This window comes from Equus quagga, chromosome 9 (assembly GCF_021613505.1).
Source record: "Equus quagga isolate Etosha38 chromosome 9, UCLA_HA_Equagga_1.0, whole genome shotgun sequence".
Classification (NCBI taxonomy): domain Eukaryota; kingdom Metazoa; phylum Chordata; class Mammalia; order Perissodactyla; family Equidae; genus Equus; species Equus quagga.
Genome location: NC_060275.1, coordinates 50812785 through 50830140, shown reverse-complemented (window position 1 = coordinate 50830140; position 17356 = coordinate 50812785). Strand labels below are relative to the sequence as shown.

General features: G+C 52.3%; 1 protein-coding gene across 1 annotated transcript in view; it reads left to right on the top strand.

Moving 5' to 3' along the window:
• EMILIN2 (elastin microfibril interfacer 2) overlaps positions 1 to 17160 on the top strand; it is a 50752-nt gene extending 33592 nt beyond the window's left edge. Inside the window, exons 5-8 of the mRNA XM_046672159.1 lie at positions 10888 to 11280; positions 12728 to 12760; positions 13335 to 13463; positions 16114 to 17160. Of these exons, the coding sequence (XP_046528115.1) occupies positions 10888 to 11280; positions 12728 to 12760; positions 13335 to 13463; positions 16114 to 16451 (893 nt within the window). The 3' untranslated portion in view covers positions 16452 to 17160. The remainder of the gene's footprint in view (positions 1 to 10887; positions 11281 to 12727; positions 12761 to 13334; positions 13464 to 16113) is intronic.
• Positions 17161 to 17356: the final 196 nt, after the last annotated feature.

Here is a 17356-nt window from a genome sequence, read left to right as displayed (position 1 = left end):
TGAGGGGTTGAGGTGGAGTGATACGAGAAACTTCTGGAAGGAGGTATTACTAGAGCTAATAATTGAGGATGGGTAGGTTCAGAAAAGCAGGAGTGGAGGGCGTACCTGGTGAGGAGTTGGTGTGAAGGGATCAGTTATTTATTGATGTGTGACAGCCTACCCCAAATCTTGGTGGCTTAAAACAACAAAAGATGTATTATCTTCCATTATTCTATGGGTCAGGAACTCGGGCAGGGCTTGGCTTGGCGGTTCTTCCGCTCCATTTGGCATCAGCTTGAGTTACCCACTTGGCTGCAATCAGCTGGCGGTTGGGCCCGGCTGGGCTGGAAGGTCCAGGGAGACTTCAGTCACATGTCTCATGCCTTGTGGTTCCTCCACATGACCATTTTCTCTCTCTCCACGTGGCTAACTTGGGCTTCCTCACAGCACGGTGGTCTCAGGGTCCTCAGATTTATTACGTGGCAACTGGCTCATAAGGGAAAGTGGAAGCTGTTGGGCCCCTTTCTGGCTAGGCCTGGAGCTGGCATGGTGTCCCTTCTGCATATTCCACTGGTCAAAGCAAGTCAGCTCTTGAAGGGTGATGTGGCTTGTGTGTGTCAGGAGGCAAGGAGTATTAATGCTAGTCATCCTATCTCCCACAGTGAGCAAAGGTCCAGAGGTGAGGATGCATATGCAGTGTGCCGTAGCCAGTAACCAGATTGCTGGACCAGGGATGCAGACCCTGGGGTTTCTACTCAGTCCACTGCCCTGTTCACAGATCACGTTCTTTCCTTCAGAAGCATCCCTAAGTGGGGCTGAATTATCCAGGAGGCAGCCAGTGGGGGCACAGAAGGGGATTCAGCTGATGCTCAAATAGATGCAAGTCTCTGTGCTATCCCTCCCATTAGTGCAATGTTCTTCCCTGTGGTTTAAAAGGGATTCTTGAGATTATATGCAAGTGTTTGGTTATATTTTTGGACAAAAGGTCCATGACTTTCATGCAGGCTCAGAGAGGTCCCTGACTTCCACAAGGTGAAGAACCATTGTATGTTCTTCACTGTCTCACCCTCAGCTCAGTAAAGTAAGTGTGATACCCTCTCCTGGCCCCGGTACACTCCCACCCACTCATTCCTTCAACAAACATTTACTGAGTTGTGTCTAGTGCTGGAGTGTCAGCCCTCATGCATCTTACACTCTAGTGGGGAATTCAGAAGATGCATAGCCAAGCAAATAACAATTGGATTACAGCTAGTGATCAATGTGTGAGGAAAGATACAGCAGAGGAAGGTGATAGAGAATGGGAGAGTATATATTGGATGAGTGGTCAAGGAGGGCTGCTCAGTGGAGATGTCATTTGAACAGAGACATGAATAAGATCAGGGAGTGAGCCCTGCAGAGATCTGTGTGAAAAGTGTTCCACAGTATGTTCAAAGGCCCTGAGGCAGGAATGAGTTTGCCCTGTTTGAAACTCAGGATGCCAGTTTGATCAAGTCTGTGAGCAAGTGGGAGAGGCATAGGTGGTTAGGTCAAAGAGGAGAAGGAACCAGATTGTGTAGGATTTTATAGGCTCTGATATAGGATTTGGATCTTAAGTATCATGAGAAAATATTGGAGAATTCTGAGCTAGGAAGTGATTATTATTTCCCAGGTTTGCAATCCCAGCTGCTTCATACTTTCTCTGTGACTTTGGGCAAGTTATCTACGTAATGCCTTGCTTTCTGCATCTACTAATTGGAAATTATAATAATAATACCTCAAAAAGTTGGTGTGATGATTAATATTCCTAAGTGGTGGAGTATTGAATAGTGCCTGGCCCTTGGTAATCACTCAGTAAATATTACTTCTACTATTACCCCCTGGGCCCCTATACTGGATGTTCACTCTGCTCCTGGCAGAACTTTCTCCCCTTTCTCTTCCTACAAGCCCCCAGGCCTCCACCCTCAGAGGAGTGAGAGCGGGTCTGTCCACAGGGCAGCGCAGGATGGATTTCCCAGGGGTCAGGCTCGTGGCTGCTCTGAGGAATGCTCTAGATGGCCAGACAGGGGTTTCACCCTCTTCCTCTTTCTTTTTCTTCTTTTCTCAGTTGGGGGTCAGGTAGAAAGTGCACGAAGCCTAGATATCTTCCCGTCCTAGCGTTCAGGATTCATGTCCAAATACTTTGAGAAGCTTGGCACTGAGGAATAAATTAGGTTCCAAATGACGGGGAGGTTCATGAGTCCTTTGTTCTTCTGTCTGATGTGGCCAGAAGGCTTTGGCCCTCTGTGCCTGGACACACTGGCTCCCGTTGTCACAGATGGCGGGGGCACCGGCCTTCACACCTTCTCAGCAGCGCCCCCTCCCTTTCTGCCCGGCTGGCACTGCAGCGTCACCAACAGCTTGGAGCAGGCTGAAGCCTCAGACGCTGACGCCCGTCCCAGCCTTGTCCCGATCTGCCCAGCTGTGGAGCCCAGCTGGATCCAACTGTTCCTCTCACAGTTGGGGGAGAAGGGAGTTCCTGGTGTTGAGAAACCTGGGGCTCCTGCTGAGCCAAGATGGTGGGCAGAGGACTATTTCTGTGCATCGAGGAAGCTCTCTTCCCCATATCACCGTTCCAAGAAGGGACATGCCTGCCTGGATGCCACAATATCGTTTGAACATACTCTCATGACAATAGCTTCCTTTCTCAAATTTCCCATCTCTTTTGCTTATGTCTTAGGGTCATTTCTCATAGTACTTTATATTAATAACAACATTTCATTTAGGCGTGTTGCAGATTTAAGAATTCCATCTTTATCAAGTTGCTTAATTTAAGCTTTGCTGTGAGAATGAAAAAGCACGGATTTCTCAAATAAGTATTACCATAAAGCCTGGCCAGGGGAACAGTGGCCTGATGCCAATGTGATGACAGTTTTGGCCCTCAACTTAAATCGGCTGAGTTTGGGGCCTGTTTAGGTCCAAGATAGTGTGACGGACGAAGTCAGAGTTTTACAAATATAGAGAGGCGAGCCAACTGCACACGCTCAGACCATGCTGACTCCTGACACTAAGCACTGTCACCCTGTGGACGTCTGGTTTTTGTAATGCTCTTTAGTGGGTGTAAGTAGCAGCCGATTTTCTCCATCTTAACGGTGAATTTAGAACTGCGGGGTCCTGAGAGCTGAGCTCTCTCATGGCTCCGTGCAAAAATCCTCTGGGAGCTTTAAAAAAATGACTCCTGAGCTCACTCAGGAGGTTCCTGCTCACCAGGGAGGAGGTGAGACCAGGAATTTGTAATTAAATTTGAAATTAAAAAACCTCTAGCTCTGGTCTGGGAAGTGGAAGGAAGGATACAACCGCCCCTGGCCAGGGGTGCCCTGAAAGCAGGGGAGAAGCAGGCAGGTGAGGAGAGGAGAAAGAATAAAATCACCGACTTTGACCTTGCACCACAAACAGAAGTGGGCTGTGTGTGATTGAGGCCAGTTACAGACTCTATTCTGTTTCAGTTGTTGATGTCTCTCCTTACATCTTGATTACTGCAGCTTTCCACTAAGTCTTAAAATCAGGAAGCATAGATTCTCTGCATTTCCATATAGATTTTAGAATCAGCTTAGGAATTTCTACCAACAAAAAAATTCCCATGGGATGCTGATGCTCAGCTAGGGAGGACCCCCTCTCTGATTCAGTGATTGCAAATTACCTTCCACTTCAAATGCATTGCCACAGATTGTAACGCACACCACTAAAGCCGGACCTATGTTTCAGGGTTCTCTAGGTTGCATGTCTCAGAAATGTAGACCCATTTTCCCTGTTTAGCCCGATTCCATGGGCTTTCTGTGTGGTCCTGTCTGGACTGATTTTCTTGCTCTGCCCTCTCAAGGAAGAGTCGATGTGGCCCTTCTGTTATAACCAGCACAGCGCTCCCTCCTACGTGCTTGAAGGATATTTTTCTCTTCATTCCAGCCAAAGCTGAAGGCAGCATTTAGCTTGCCATTTGCTCACAGTAACCATTCCAGTGAATACATTTTCCCTCCCTATGTCGTCAGGAGAACAGTTCAGGTGTTCTGTGGATCGTCTCCTCAGTCCTGAGAATCCTTTCACGTGCCTGCGTGTCCTCCACTGAGGGGCGCGCATCCTGTTCCGCTCTTCCCTCAGCCTTCCTGCAGGAAGATCAGCAACTGTTTCTCAAGAAGCGCCTTTCTCTCTTCCTCTGAAGTTCCTGTGAAGCTCCTGATGACTCAGGCATTTCTCATACCTGTCACTGATGGCATGAGGCTATTCCGGGAACTGAGCTTTGTCTCGCAGTGTGGCAGTCGACCGTGAAAACATCTACATCCATCCACTTAGCGCGCTGTATGTCAGCATTTCGATGGATCTTTAAAATCAGAAGTCTTGATTGATGTCTTTAAAATACTTCTATAGCTGCTGCATTTGGTCTGCAGGCACACCCTCCAGATCCCAGGCAGATCAGATTCCCCCTGGACTGGACTCGAATGAACTGCACTGCGCACCTGCCCAGCCTGTTACCATCAGGGAAGTACACCCGCTCTCATCCTTTCATCCTATTGGCACCGAGTTCTGCCTGGTGGCCAGGGGTGCTGCAGGGTGAGCCTGCCTAATGGACGAGGCTGTGATAACTCTGGGTTCCAGCACTTCCCCACAGCCAGGCTCGGACACAGACTCTAACATCTGAGGCAAGTGTCTGCCCCTTGCAGCCTCTTTCTCTGTTACAAGACACCACCACATTGCCAGGCACACGCTAAGGGACCTTAATTTTTGCAGTTTAGATTTACAGTGCAGCTGGCCCCACTTCGGCTGCGGGAGGAGACAGACAACCCAGGCTCCTGTCCACGGAGTGAGAGCCTTAATCAACTGGAAGATGGCGTGTTGTCAGCACATCAGCCTCAGGGATTACTGGAGGTTTTCTTAGCCCGGTCTTTGTTTTAGTAAGGTTGAAATTGCCTTTTAATAAGAACTTTAAAGGCCAGGAAGTGGTCTTCATGACCTGGTGTCAGGTCCACCCGTGGTAAGGCTGTTGCTTGGCTGACCGCTCATGGTGGCCTCAGGCCACATGTAGGTGTCGGGACCGGTCCATGGGGCAGGTTCCCAGACAAGAGCCAGTGCTGACCCTTCCTTGCCACTCCTCACGAGTTAAATGCACGGGCAGCAACAATGGGGTCTTATGAAGAACTCAATTCAAGTGGTCACTATCTGAATTAGAAACATATGTTCCGTTCAGAAAGCCATCAACTGCCAGAGGTTATCTTCCCAGAACGAGCAAAATGCTATCCAGTCTTTGTTACAACTTTGTAATAAATGTATGCATTTGAAACACCACATGATGCTGTGGAGCGAGCGTGAGCTGGTGAGGCAGGGGCTGTGGAGCGAGCGTGAGCTGGCGAGGCAGGGGCTGTGGCAACGATCCAGATCCAATGTCCCTCTCTCGTTGCCGTCTTTGCTGTGATCTGAGGGACGTTTTGGAGCAGTCACTTCTCCATGGGACTCATGGATGGACTCCCCAAGGAGATTATGGAGGATATTTGGCCCAAGCAGTATACAGCAGCCCCTCTTCTCCGCGGCTTCCATTGCTGTGGTTTGAGTTACTGGCAGTCAACTGTGGTCCAAAAATAACACTCCATCACAATACCTGCATCACTCACCTCACTTCTCATCACATAGGCATTTTATTGTCTCACACCATCACAAGAAGAAGGGTGAGTACATAAAAGATATTTAGAGAGAGAGAGACCACATTCACATAACTTTTATTAGTGTGTTATTCTACTTTATTATTAGCTATTGTTGTTAATTACTTACTGTGCCTAATTTATAAATTAAAGTTTATCATAGGTATGTTTGTATAGGAAAAAACATAATATATACAGGGTTCAGTACTATCTGCGGTTTCAGGCATCCACTGGGGGTCTTGGAACGTATCCCCCACGGATAAGGGGGGACAACTATAATTGTCCATTCTTTTCTCTCTGCTTTCCACTTGGTATGACAGGCCTGGTGTTGAGGGAGTGATAAATATGAAAGAGAGACCCATCAACGTCCCTGTGTACCAGCATTGCCCTATTGGACCCCAGAATGGCAATGATTGTTGGCCAAATTTGGGTGCCCAATTTAATGGGTGGCAGGAATTAGGATGTGGCCCATAATACCTGCCATACTTCCAGCCTTCTTTCACTCACCAAACATTTAAACATCTCAATGTCATGTGCCAGCCCTGTGCCAAGCCCTGGGGATAAAAGATCATTAAAATTTGTTCTCAAGTGCTCATCATCCAGCAAGAAAGGAAAGACATAAAAAACTGAAGGAGCCTTTAGAGGCCCCTAGGGCTCCTTGGCTCAGAGGCAGGATAGTTCAAGCCCAACCGGGCAGATCCACGATGGCTTCACAGAGGGGGCCGTGTCTGAACTGGGACCCAGGGAGGGCGTGTTTCTGTCCGTGTGGGTGCCGGAAGAGGCCATCTTAGGGAGTGTGAACAACACAAGCAAAGGCTTGAAGACAGGGAAGGTCAGATGAGAGCCGGGACCAGCAAGGGTACCAAAGGCGGCCGGAAATGAGGCAGGCCGTGGGGCTTGGATGTCAGCTGGAGGAGATCCGATGTGATTTTTTTTTTTTAAGATTTTATTTTTCCTTTTTCTCCCAAAGCCCCCTGGTACATAGTTGTGTATTTTTAGCCATGGGTCCTTCTAGTTGTGGCATGTGGGATGCTACCTCAGCATGGCTTGATGAGCGGTGCCATGTCTGTGCCCAAGATTTGAACCGGGAAACCCTGGGCTGCCGAAGCAGAGTGCGCAAACTTAACCAGTCAGCCATGGGGGCCAGCCCCCCGATGTGATTTTTTGAGCAGTGGAAAACCACTGATGACTTTTGAGCAGGGAATAACATGACTAGAATGCTCCTGAGCCAGCCCTGATGGCCTAGTGGTTAAAGGTCAGTGGGCTCCGCTTTGGCGGCCTGGGTTCGGTTCCCAGTCATGGAACCACACCACACGTTTGTCAGTAGCCATGCTGTGGTGGCAGCTCACACAGAAGAACTAGAAGGACTTGTAAGTAGGATATACAACTATGTACTGGGGCTTTGGGGAGGAAAAGAAATTACTAGAATGCTCTCTAAAGCGCAATCTGAAAAAGGTGTGGAAGCAAGAGCCAAAAATATTTCAGAATTAGAATCAGCCGGACTTAGCAACAGATTGAGGAGTGGGGGCTGTGTGTGTGAGTGATAAACGAGAGGGAGGGGTAAAGTAGGACTCTGAGCGCCTGAATGAGGTGACTGGGAGAATGATGGTGGGTTTCAGAGAAAGAGAGTTGGTTTGGAGTTTGGTGGGGTTTGGTAAGAAAAGAAGAACCAGTCTGAGGGGCTTGTACTTTGCTATTTTAAGGCAGTTTGCCAACGAATTCACTGAGGGTTGTAGGACTGAGGAGAAGTATTTATTTTTAACTTTTGGACGGAGACACCTAAACTTGGGCTGTAAGGAAGGAGCCGGTTGGGAGGAAGGAAAGAGCCTGAGCAGAGCAGAGTGATGTGGGTGGAGCAAAGCCAAGAAGAGAAGGGAGGTGGGGCTCCTGCGGAAGCTGTGCCCTGAGAGGAGGGACAACTTGTGGGGGAGGGTGGTATCAAAAGAAGAGGAGGAAAGAGAAGGAAAACAGGGGGCGGACTCAAGCATGCCTGGATTGGAGGGGAAAGGGTAGACACAGGCCCTCAGTGGGTGTCTTCTACAATTACATTTTATAAAAATAAACAGTACTGAGAAGCTTATAATGAAAACTAGCCCCTTGCCCCTACTTCTCCCCATCGCCCTTCTCACTCCCCAGAGGCAGCAACTGTGGCTTTCAGCTCTGTCTTCCCTGATACTGGCCTCCATATTTCTAAATTGATTTATTAGCTTTAGATATCTCTCTCTATAGATATTACATATAGTGGTCAGATATTGTATATATTAATACGTATCAGCTGAGGCATTAGCCTATATATTTGGCTCTCTCCTAGCTCCCCTACTGCCCTCTCCCCAAGCCCCAATAGAGTTGTACCACAGAAACCAAGAGTCAACACTGATGCTATTATGAGCTTTTTGTTTTGCATTTCCGTGAATTAGTAGTAGGTTGCGTTATTACGTATGAGTGTATTAGATTTTATGGATTCTATTCTATCTCGGATTCTTCCCACCCTCCAACACTCTCACAGTCCAGTTTTCTATGCCATAAAGAGTATCAGGTCATTTGTCGGCTCCATCTTTTAAAATGAGTGACCCCCCTCCTGGAGTTCTCTCTTCTGGATCCAGTCTGGACTGCTGATTCTCTAGACTCGCCGTAAGGCTTTCAATCTGAAACTTCTTTGACTGCCATCCTGGAAATTTCTTGAACATTTCCCTTTTCTTTACTATGTGTTTCCTTCTTTCATGGTTTACTCTTTTGTTTCAGTGGAGCACATTTTCCAGGTGCTTTTTAAGAAAGGATTCTTGAGAGAATTTTTTTTTTAAAGATATCTTTATTTTAGTCTCATAATTGATGGCTATTTTGGCTGGGTGTAGAATTCAAGGTCAACAGTGATATTCGCTCACAGTTTGAAGGCAGTGTTCTCTTGTGTCCCAGGTTCCAGTATGTGGTTGAGGAGCCTGAGGATGTCCTTCTGATTCACAGTCACTTTTAAATTTTTCCTCTTGAAAGCCTGTAGGATGTTCTTTCTTTTCTCAGTGTTCTGAATGTGCCATGGTTTGAGTCTTTTATTCAATAATTGTGCTGGGATCTTTCATTTTCTTCAATTCTGAGAAATTGTATGTGTGTATTTGATAATTCTCTCTTTACCACCTCATCATGCCTCCGCCCCAGTTTTTCTGATCTTTTCTTCAGGAGAGACTTTTGAATTGACCTTCTAACTTCCTTATGGTTTCCTTCTAATTGTCCATCATTTTGGCTTCCTATTCTACCTTCTGAAAGATTTCCTTGGTTTTATCTACCAGTTCTTTGTTTCTTTCTTTTTTTGAGGAAGATTAGCCCTGAGCTAACATCTGTTGCCAGTCCTCCTCTTTTTGCTGAGGAAGACTGGCCCTGAGCTCACATCCATGTCCATCTTTCTCCACTTTATATGTGGGATGCCTGTCACAGCATGGCTTGCCAAGCAGTGCCATGTCCGCACCTGGGATCCAAACCGGTGAACCCTGGGCTGCTGAAGTGCAATGTGCGTACTTAATCGCTGTGCCACTGGGCCGGGACCTATCTACCAGTTATTTCAATGAATTTCCTTACTTTGGCAAGCATATTTTCAATCTGCAAAGGCTCATTCTTATTCTCTGGTTACACCTTTTTTATAGCAATCTACTCCTGCATCTTGGATGCAGCGTCTTCTATTTCTCTGAGGGTTTTACATCTTTGTCTTCTTGCATTGTGTCTGGTTCTTCTTTCTGTTGCTTGGTTGGATGCCTTGTTTGGTTCTCTGTCTTTATATTGCAGGCTTTCCTTGCTGTGGTCTTGACTGTGGTTCACATTTGAAGGTGAGGCACTAGATGGAGTTTCACGCCTGTGGGCTTCACCGTGGTCAGTCTGAAGAATTCTCCTACCTCCAGCCTGAGGGATAAGCAAGTGTCCTGGGAGCTGAGCAGGAGAAGGGGGCTGGGAGCCTCCTAATTCAGTGTGCAGACTTTGACTTTGTGTTTTCACCCTGTTGTCTCACTCCTGTCCTCCACTGCGGCTGGTGTCACCATGTCTGGACTCCCTCTGCCTCAGTTTCTCTGTCTAAGCTGGCCCTTCTCAATCAGGGTTCTGAAGAGAAGATCTGATGCCAGTCCATTGTATGGAGTGAGCTGAATTCTCTCTGCATCTAGAAGGGTGTCAGCCCTGTGTCATCCTGGGGAGAATTGAGACAGTCATCATCACTCATGTCATTCTCTATAGGGCTCAATCCTCTGATGGAGCACTGGTCAGGAAAGGCTGTGTGAGAAATAACCTTCCTCTGGGGCTGGAGGTGGGCCAGCAGCCTGGCTCTGTGGGTGGAGGAGGGGCATTTGTTTGAACTGCCAGAGTTATGTTCACAAGGTTTAAAACAAAACCAGACAGCGGGTCAAAATGCAGTCACTGATTTTGCCTGGACATCGTTTTTATAGTTAGGGAGCCTGGACACCGCGGGCACCATAGGGATTGAGGCGGTGGATGGGGTTTGGCTTTTGAGGGTGGTATGGCCCCGCCCCGGTTATTTTTAGATGCCTCAAGGGCCTTCAGGAGGGCTTCCTGGAAGGCTAGTTCCAGGAACGTACTCATAGGAGGAAAGGGCGGCAGCTTCCCGCAGCCATGTCACAGCGCCATCCCAAGAGGGCGGGGAAGTGTGAATCAGGAGGTTCCTCCAGTGGAAATTCCCTCAGCTGGTGATCTCAAGGCTGTGGCAGAGGCGTGGGGCGCTCTGCTCCTCTGGGGCCTGTGCCTGCTGCAGAGGCGCCTGAGTTCCCAGCAGCTGGGTGGCCGTGGTGTCTGCACGGGGTAGGCTCTCAGCTGGTGAAGCCATCCACAGTGACCCACCCTGAAAAGCTTGTTTGAGAGAAGGCAAGGTCGTGAGTGGCAGCAGGTCCCTTTCAGTAGTTGGTGATCCATCCGTGGTATCATCATGCAGTGAAACAGGAAGTTTAGGGCTCTGGACCCGAGAAGGATGCTGTTTTGGGGAGAGCAACCATCGTGTAGAAAGAGGCTGAGAATCCCCCTTCTCTGGGCAGGGGGTCCCCACTAGCCCACGGCTCCTTCTGAAGATGCGAGGCAGGCTGTCCCCACGCTGTGGTGGCTGCTCTTGTATGTCCTGGTGGGGCAGTGCCCACAACGTCCTCAATGCTACAGGGACAGCCACCCAAGCACAGCCCTTGTCCCGGAGCCTCGCCTAGGGAGTCTCACAGAGGGGTCTGTGGCTGCGCAGGCGTCTGCGGGTTTTTAACTCTGCATTTCTTTTCATTTTCCTAATGCTCAGCGGAGGAGCCCTCAGAAGCGCCGCCGCCGCCCAGAGGGAAGGCCCCGCCGGCGCCCTGGCCCTCTGCCCCGGAGGAGGCCCCCACGGAGCCGCCGCGGCCGAAGCTGAGCCCCGCGCCACGGCCGAGGCCGAGCGAGGAGCCCGGACAGCAGCTGCCCGCAGGCCAGCAGCCTGTCCTGCCCAAGAGACCCCCGCCGCCGCTGCCCCCGCCGCTGCGGCCCGGCTGGACGGGGCTGCCCTTCCTGCCCGGCTCCACCGGGGTCATTATGGAGACTGGAGAGGCCGGGCCCCCGGGGAGGATGGGCGTGTCGGGCAGGGGCCTGCCCCAGGGGGTGGATGGCCAGACGGGGCAGCGGCCCGTCCCCAGCGCGGAAGGCGTTGCAGGAGCCCCAGGTAAGGCCCGCAGCCTGGCGAGAACACCCTGCGGGGGCCGCCTGTGCCTCGGGGGCTGCTGCAGGGCCCGTGTGTCTCCAGGGTCCAGCCTCCAGGGTGTCAGCTCGAAACAGCTCTCCAAAGGCGCTTAGGTCCTGAGGGCCCAGTTCATGCTAATCGAACCCCCAGAGGCAGGGGACCCCGGGGACAGTGCAGTAACTTCTATCTGAAGGTAGAATTGTCCCATGGGCTGGAATACCTGTGCTACGAACAGCTCGCTGATTTTCCCAGCAGCAAGTATAGCTTGTGGAGCAGCAAAGACAAGCCGCACATCAGAATGGGGGGCCGCAGGGCTCTGGTCATCACAAGCTTTGGGACCAGGCTGCCTCCTAAGCTCTGTAAGGTTCAGCTATCCTTCACCTGCGAAATGAGGATGAGAATAGGACCTCAGGGAGTTACTGTGAGGATGAAGGAAAAGAACCTGGTCCGCTGCTGGCTAGGCAGTGCTCCCTGAGAGCTGTGACTGCAGTGCCAGTGTGTGTGTGTGTTGAGGGGGGCGGGGTGTCAGGTAAGGCAGGAGGGAGGAGGAGGGAGCAAGCATTTATGGGATCCTCAGCGCATGCCAGGACCAAATTGGGTCCTTGGTCTCTTACAGCTCTCCTGACAGCACTACGAAGTCGATATTAGCTCTGTTTGTAGATGAGGAAACTGAGGCTCAGGGCCATGACGTGTAAACAGATGGTGTCCTTGAGGCGGGTGATGTCAGCTCCCATACGGCAGGGCAAACCAGTCCCCTCAGAGTCAGACAGGCTGATGATCGGGCACGCAGTCACCAGCAAGGGTGGCCTGGGGCACCCAGGACCCCTGAAGCAGCTGCCAGGTGTTGGGGGGGGGTCGCTGCTGAGAAGACAAGGAGACACATTTGCTCTCACCAGCTCCCCTTTCCTCTGCCTTGCAGTCCCAGCTCTCCCCTGGCAGGTACGCTGCCTTCCAAAATGACTGTGCTTGGATACTTATATTCTTGGGCTCTTCGTTTGTCGCTCTGTGCAGCCATCCTGGCCACCCCCCACTGCCTCCATGTATCAATGCCTCCAACACCGCATCCAGCCCAGCTGGGGGCAAAGCCTGTGAACAGACAGTGCTCCCAGAGGGCAAGCGCAGTAGTTGGCCTGGGTGAGCCTGACTCAGTCTGCAGACTTCTCCCCACTGGCTTGGGCCCCCAGGCCCTGGCGCCTCCTATTTCTTCCTCATGGTCCCCCCCGCCAGCTCAACCTCAGGGACGTCTTCCAGCGGCTAGTGAAGAGCAGGCACGGCAGGGTGCAACCATGCCTGTTTCTAGGAAGGTGGCTCGAGTGGCCTCTGTGTGTGTCTAAGAAATAGAGTGTGAGGAGCAGGGAGAAAGGGGGGCTCAGAAAACTGAGGGCTGGTGAGGGCTTTGCTTGACATCCCATCCCATTTGGTTTTTCAGGATACCCCAAGTCACCTCCTGTGGCCTCCCCAGGTATGTTTGCCCAGGGACCAGGGGCGGCTGTCCCTGGAGCCTCTGTTCCTCCCCTGTGGGTCCTGCCTCCTCCCTCCGCTGTTAGCCCAGCTTGTCCCCACTCACCGGGGACAGGGCCTCTGCCAACTACAGGGGACCGAGCCCCCTGAAGTTTGCTCCCCAGAGAGGGTCAGAGTCATCCTGAGACAAGGAGTTTTCCTTCATGCCTCGTCCCAGCTCTTGGAATTTCCCGAGAGGACCGCGGTGGGGTAGGGGGCGCTGCACAGGGTGTATGGGTCTGGAGTAGTCAGCAGTGCCCTGGGTTACTCCTGGGCCCCCCATCCTGCCCGCCCCCCAACACACACTCTCTTACACCCCCACACACGTTCTCATACATGTGCACTCCCAGCAAGTGCTCACGCTCCTGAGCGCCCCGGGACAGGGGCTGGAGGACCTGGGTGTGAGGAGCAGTTTGTGTCCCGTGCTCTTGAGCACTTTCCGGGGAAGTAAAGCCGTGAGGCCACTGCGGTTCCCAGGCCCCGACCCCAAGCTCGTTCCCGGGAGCCTGCAAACACTTGTCCTCTCTCTGCACCAGGGCTTCCAGCGCCTTCTCTGGTGTCTTTCTCCGCCGGGCTCACCCAGAAGCCTTTCCCCAGCGATGGAGGCGTCGTCCTCTTTAACAAAGTGCTGGTGAATGACGGGGACGTGTACAACCCCAGCACCGGTGAGTCCTCAGGGGGCCTGCTCCCCTTCTCCTCCCTGGAAGCCTTCTCTCCAGATGCCACTGCCCTGCCCGCTCTCCATTGCCAGCCCAGCCTGGGAGGAGGCGCCCGTGTGGCCCAGGGCACAGACATGGGCCGTGTTGCTCATCCCCATTTTGTCTCTCAGGCTGCAGGGCAGGTGTGCAGTGACATTTTCTAGTCTGAGGTCAGCATGCCAGCCTCAGCACTCCCCATGGGGACATCATCCATTCGTTTGAAGAGGTTGTTAGAAAGGCTGTGCTGGCTGCAGCCATCACGCCCTGGGCCCTCCCAGCTGTCTCCCCAAGCCACCAAGTGCCCCTCTTTCTCAGTATCACCATCATCCTAACACCCTGGAACAGGACAGGCAAGACCACCCCCTTGCCCTGCTCTGCCTTCTTCAGATAGACAGAGCCAGCAATGGGACAGTGATCCCTCCAGGAGGCCTGGGCCCTGTGTGCTGGTCTCCTGCTCTGGACCAGAACCACTTAAGCTGTCTGCCTGGGATTCCATTCACAGCACCTGTGTCATCCCCCTTCCCACCAGGCCAGATGTGGGCATCTTGTCCCCTGTGTAAGGGAAGGTGTGTCAGGGCCCCACCTAGCCCATGGATGTCCCAGGGGAGTGCCCCCCTGCCGGCCCGTTGGCAGCCCTGAGGGAAGCATGGCTTCAGCTGTGCCTGGGTGATCAGGCAGAGCCCCGAGGCAGGCGATGTGAAGGTCTGGGCCTTTCCTCAGTAGACCTCTGGGCCAATAAGCACCAGCAGACCGCGTGCCCTCGTGGGTCCTCCACGAGGGAGGGGCTGCCTGCGTGTGATGCTGGTGGATTTCAGGAGACAGATGGAATCGAGCTCCTTCTCAGCAGGGTTTTTAGCCATCGCCCTCACGTTTGCCTCCCTGGCCACTGTCTAGCTATATATCCCACCTGTTCTTAGGACAGTGGTTCTTAAATTTTAGCGAGCATAAAGGTCACCTGCAGAACTTGGAAAAATGGAGCTCCTGGTCCTCCAGGCTGATTGGAGTGGAGCTCAGGACTGTGCATTTTTAACCCGCTCCCAAGGCTCAGAGGCAGGCTCGGGTGTGGGAAGCAACACTGCTTTCAGCTCAAGTTCGGCTTCCTCCCGGGGCCCTCGCTCCATGCTGCCTTGGTGGTGGGGACAGCTTGTCCACTCCGACAGGTCTGGTAGTCTTTGCAAGCAGGGACAGTGATCCACATTTCTCTCACATGCCTGGGATGCCCAGCCCAGCCTCCCCTCTCTCGTGGAGCAGGTCCTCAGTAAAGGAATTCTGGGTGGCCCTGAGCGAGGCCTCACCACAGGCAGTCTCCGAGCGAAGACGAAGGCCATGAGTCCAGACTGCCTGGGTGGGTCTGTCCTTAGGGCCCAGGTGCCTCAGGAAAGGCTCCTGGAACTTTAGATAACTTACTATTAAAAGTGGTGGGAGGGAGCCCAGTGCCTGGCATTTGCACTATTTTTCAGGGCAGATTGCAGACCCAGCCCCTGAGACTCCTTCTTAGCTCCTGGCCTTGACCTGTGGTCAGTGGTCCAGGTCTAGCTCCCTCCCCAGAGCCCTTGGGTAGTGGCTGCTCCTGCCAGGAATTGTTGTGGGCTCTGACTCTCCTAGCTATGTGGCCACCTACAGCTGCTGCTGCTTTGCAAATGATCCATCTACAAACCTTATTTCCTCTTCTCATGCCGTCTCACCACCTCTGACCACCACTTCCCTTGCCTCCCCAGGCCCAGAACCTGTGAGTGACTGTCTGAGTGAATAGCAGCTTATTTCCGGCCATGAATGGAGGCCACCTGTATTCTGGTCCAACATAGGGAGGCGGGCTCTTCCACCCAAGGAAGGCTGGTTGTGGCCTCTGCCTGGATTAGTGAGAAGCTTTGTGGGGGTTTTTTGGGTCTTGCCTCCTTAGGAGGCAGCTCGGGTGTTTCATGGATATTTTGTCCAGCAGCCAAGCTGTGAGGCTGATTCTAAGTTGGCCTTGGGGTGCTTTCAATGATGGAGAGAACTCCCAAGAGGCAACCAGGATCTGGGCAGCTACCTCCTCCCCGTTAAACCTTAAGTGAGGTGGGAGCAGGCCATGGGCTGGGCGTCAACCCTGGGTCTTCGTGAAGCACGTGCCGTGCACATGGTGTCACAAAGGCTGGTAAACCCAGTTGCTGGGAATGTTAGAGGGACTGGGTGCTCGCCCAGCAAGGCTGGATCATTCTCTCCCTGCACCATGCACAGTAAGGGGCAGGTTTTTCCTGCTCTGGGTATGGGTGAGTTATATTATTTATACCAAATCCTGAGGGTTTTGCAGTATTTGTCCTCTTCTGGATGTTACTAGCAGAAGACAGTGGGTTTGGCAGTGAGGACTGGGTCAATGGCAAAGAGCAGTGTGAGCTAAGGGGGGTCTGTCATTGGGTGGGTGCAAATATAAAAAGGGTTACCTCTGCCTGAATCAGCCTGCCTTCTACAGGTAGGGTAACCAACTCTCCTGGTTTGCCCAGGACGCTGAGCACTAAAACTGAGGCAGTCCCAGGCCAACCAAGGTGGTTGGTCCCCTACATCTGGACTAACTGATAACCTGTCACAAAGGTCTGTGATGGTGTCACGTGAATGCAGGTGTCTCCCTTCCTCCTCCCAGGGATCTTCACGGCTCCATACGACGGGCGCTACCTGATCACGGCTACGCTCACTCCCGAGAGGGACGCGTATGTGGAAGCTGTCCTGTCTGTCTCCAATGCCAGCGTGGCCCAGCTGCACACAGCTGGCTACAGGAGAGAATTCCTGGAATACCACCGGCCCCAGGGGGCTTTGCACACTTGTGGGGGCCCGGGAGCATTCCACCTCATTGTGCACTTGAAGGCAGGAGATGGCGTCAACATCGTGGTGACTGGGGGCAGGCTGGCTCACACGGACTTTGACGAAATGTACTCCACATTCAGTGGGGTTTTCTTATATCCTTTCCTTTCCCACCTCTAGGGCAGCTGGGGAACGGGATGGGGAGAGAGTCATGAGATTGTGGAATCTTTAATATATTAGTTTATGTATGTAACTGGAGCACTGGTCTAGTTTTCTGCAGACGTCCCATCACTTCCCTCCAAATAAAGGCCTTGACTGGCTGCAGAGGCCACCACCCCTTAGAGTTCCCCGGCAGGCAGGAGCGAACCGCGTGGTCACCACAGCCACTGACTTGTCACTCTGACTTGACAACTGAAGAGCTGGAAACGCCCCTGCCTGTCAGCCAGGTCCTCCCCCTGCGTTTCCCAGCTTCCACCTCCAAGTCAGCGTGAGCCCTGCCCTGAGGGGCCTGCGCTGGGCCTGTGGGGTGAACCCCAGATCAGTCCTGCCGATGGAGGAGGAAGAGCTGCTGGGCTGCAGGCCTGAGAGGAGGCGGGTGGCGAGAATCGGTATTCGTCTTTACTGGAGAGCAAAACTGTCGCCAACTGTCTTTATTTACACTGCATGGAGAAGAGTTCAAACACTGAAGTGCTGCACCGGCACGTGCCACCACAGACACCTGGAGTTTACAGTCCGGGGGTCCCGGGTTGGCTCCCCACTGTTCACCCTGGCCTTTGCCCCACTGTGAAGGGATGCACGAGAGACTGTCTGTGTTGCGTGTTGGGCTCCTTGAATGACATGTACAATTTAAGTGCAAAGACAGGGAGCGTCAATAAAGATGTAAAACCACTTCAAGTGACTTAGGTCTGGTGCCTTATGGATTGAGAGGTGTTGCTGAAAAGCAAAGTGCAGAAAGGTGGGGCCAGCCCTGTGGCCGAGTGGTTAAGTTCGCACGCTCTGCTTCGCTGGCCTGGGGTTTCGCCAGTTCGGATCCTGGGCGTGGACATGGCACCGCTCATCAAGCCATGCTGAGGCAGCGTCCCACA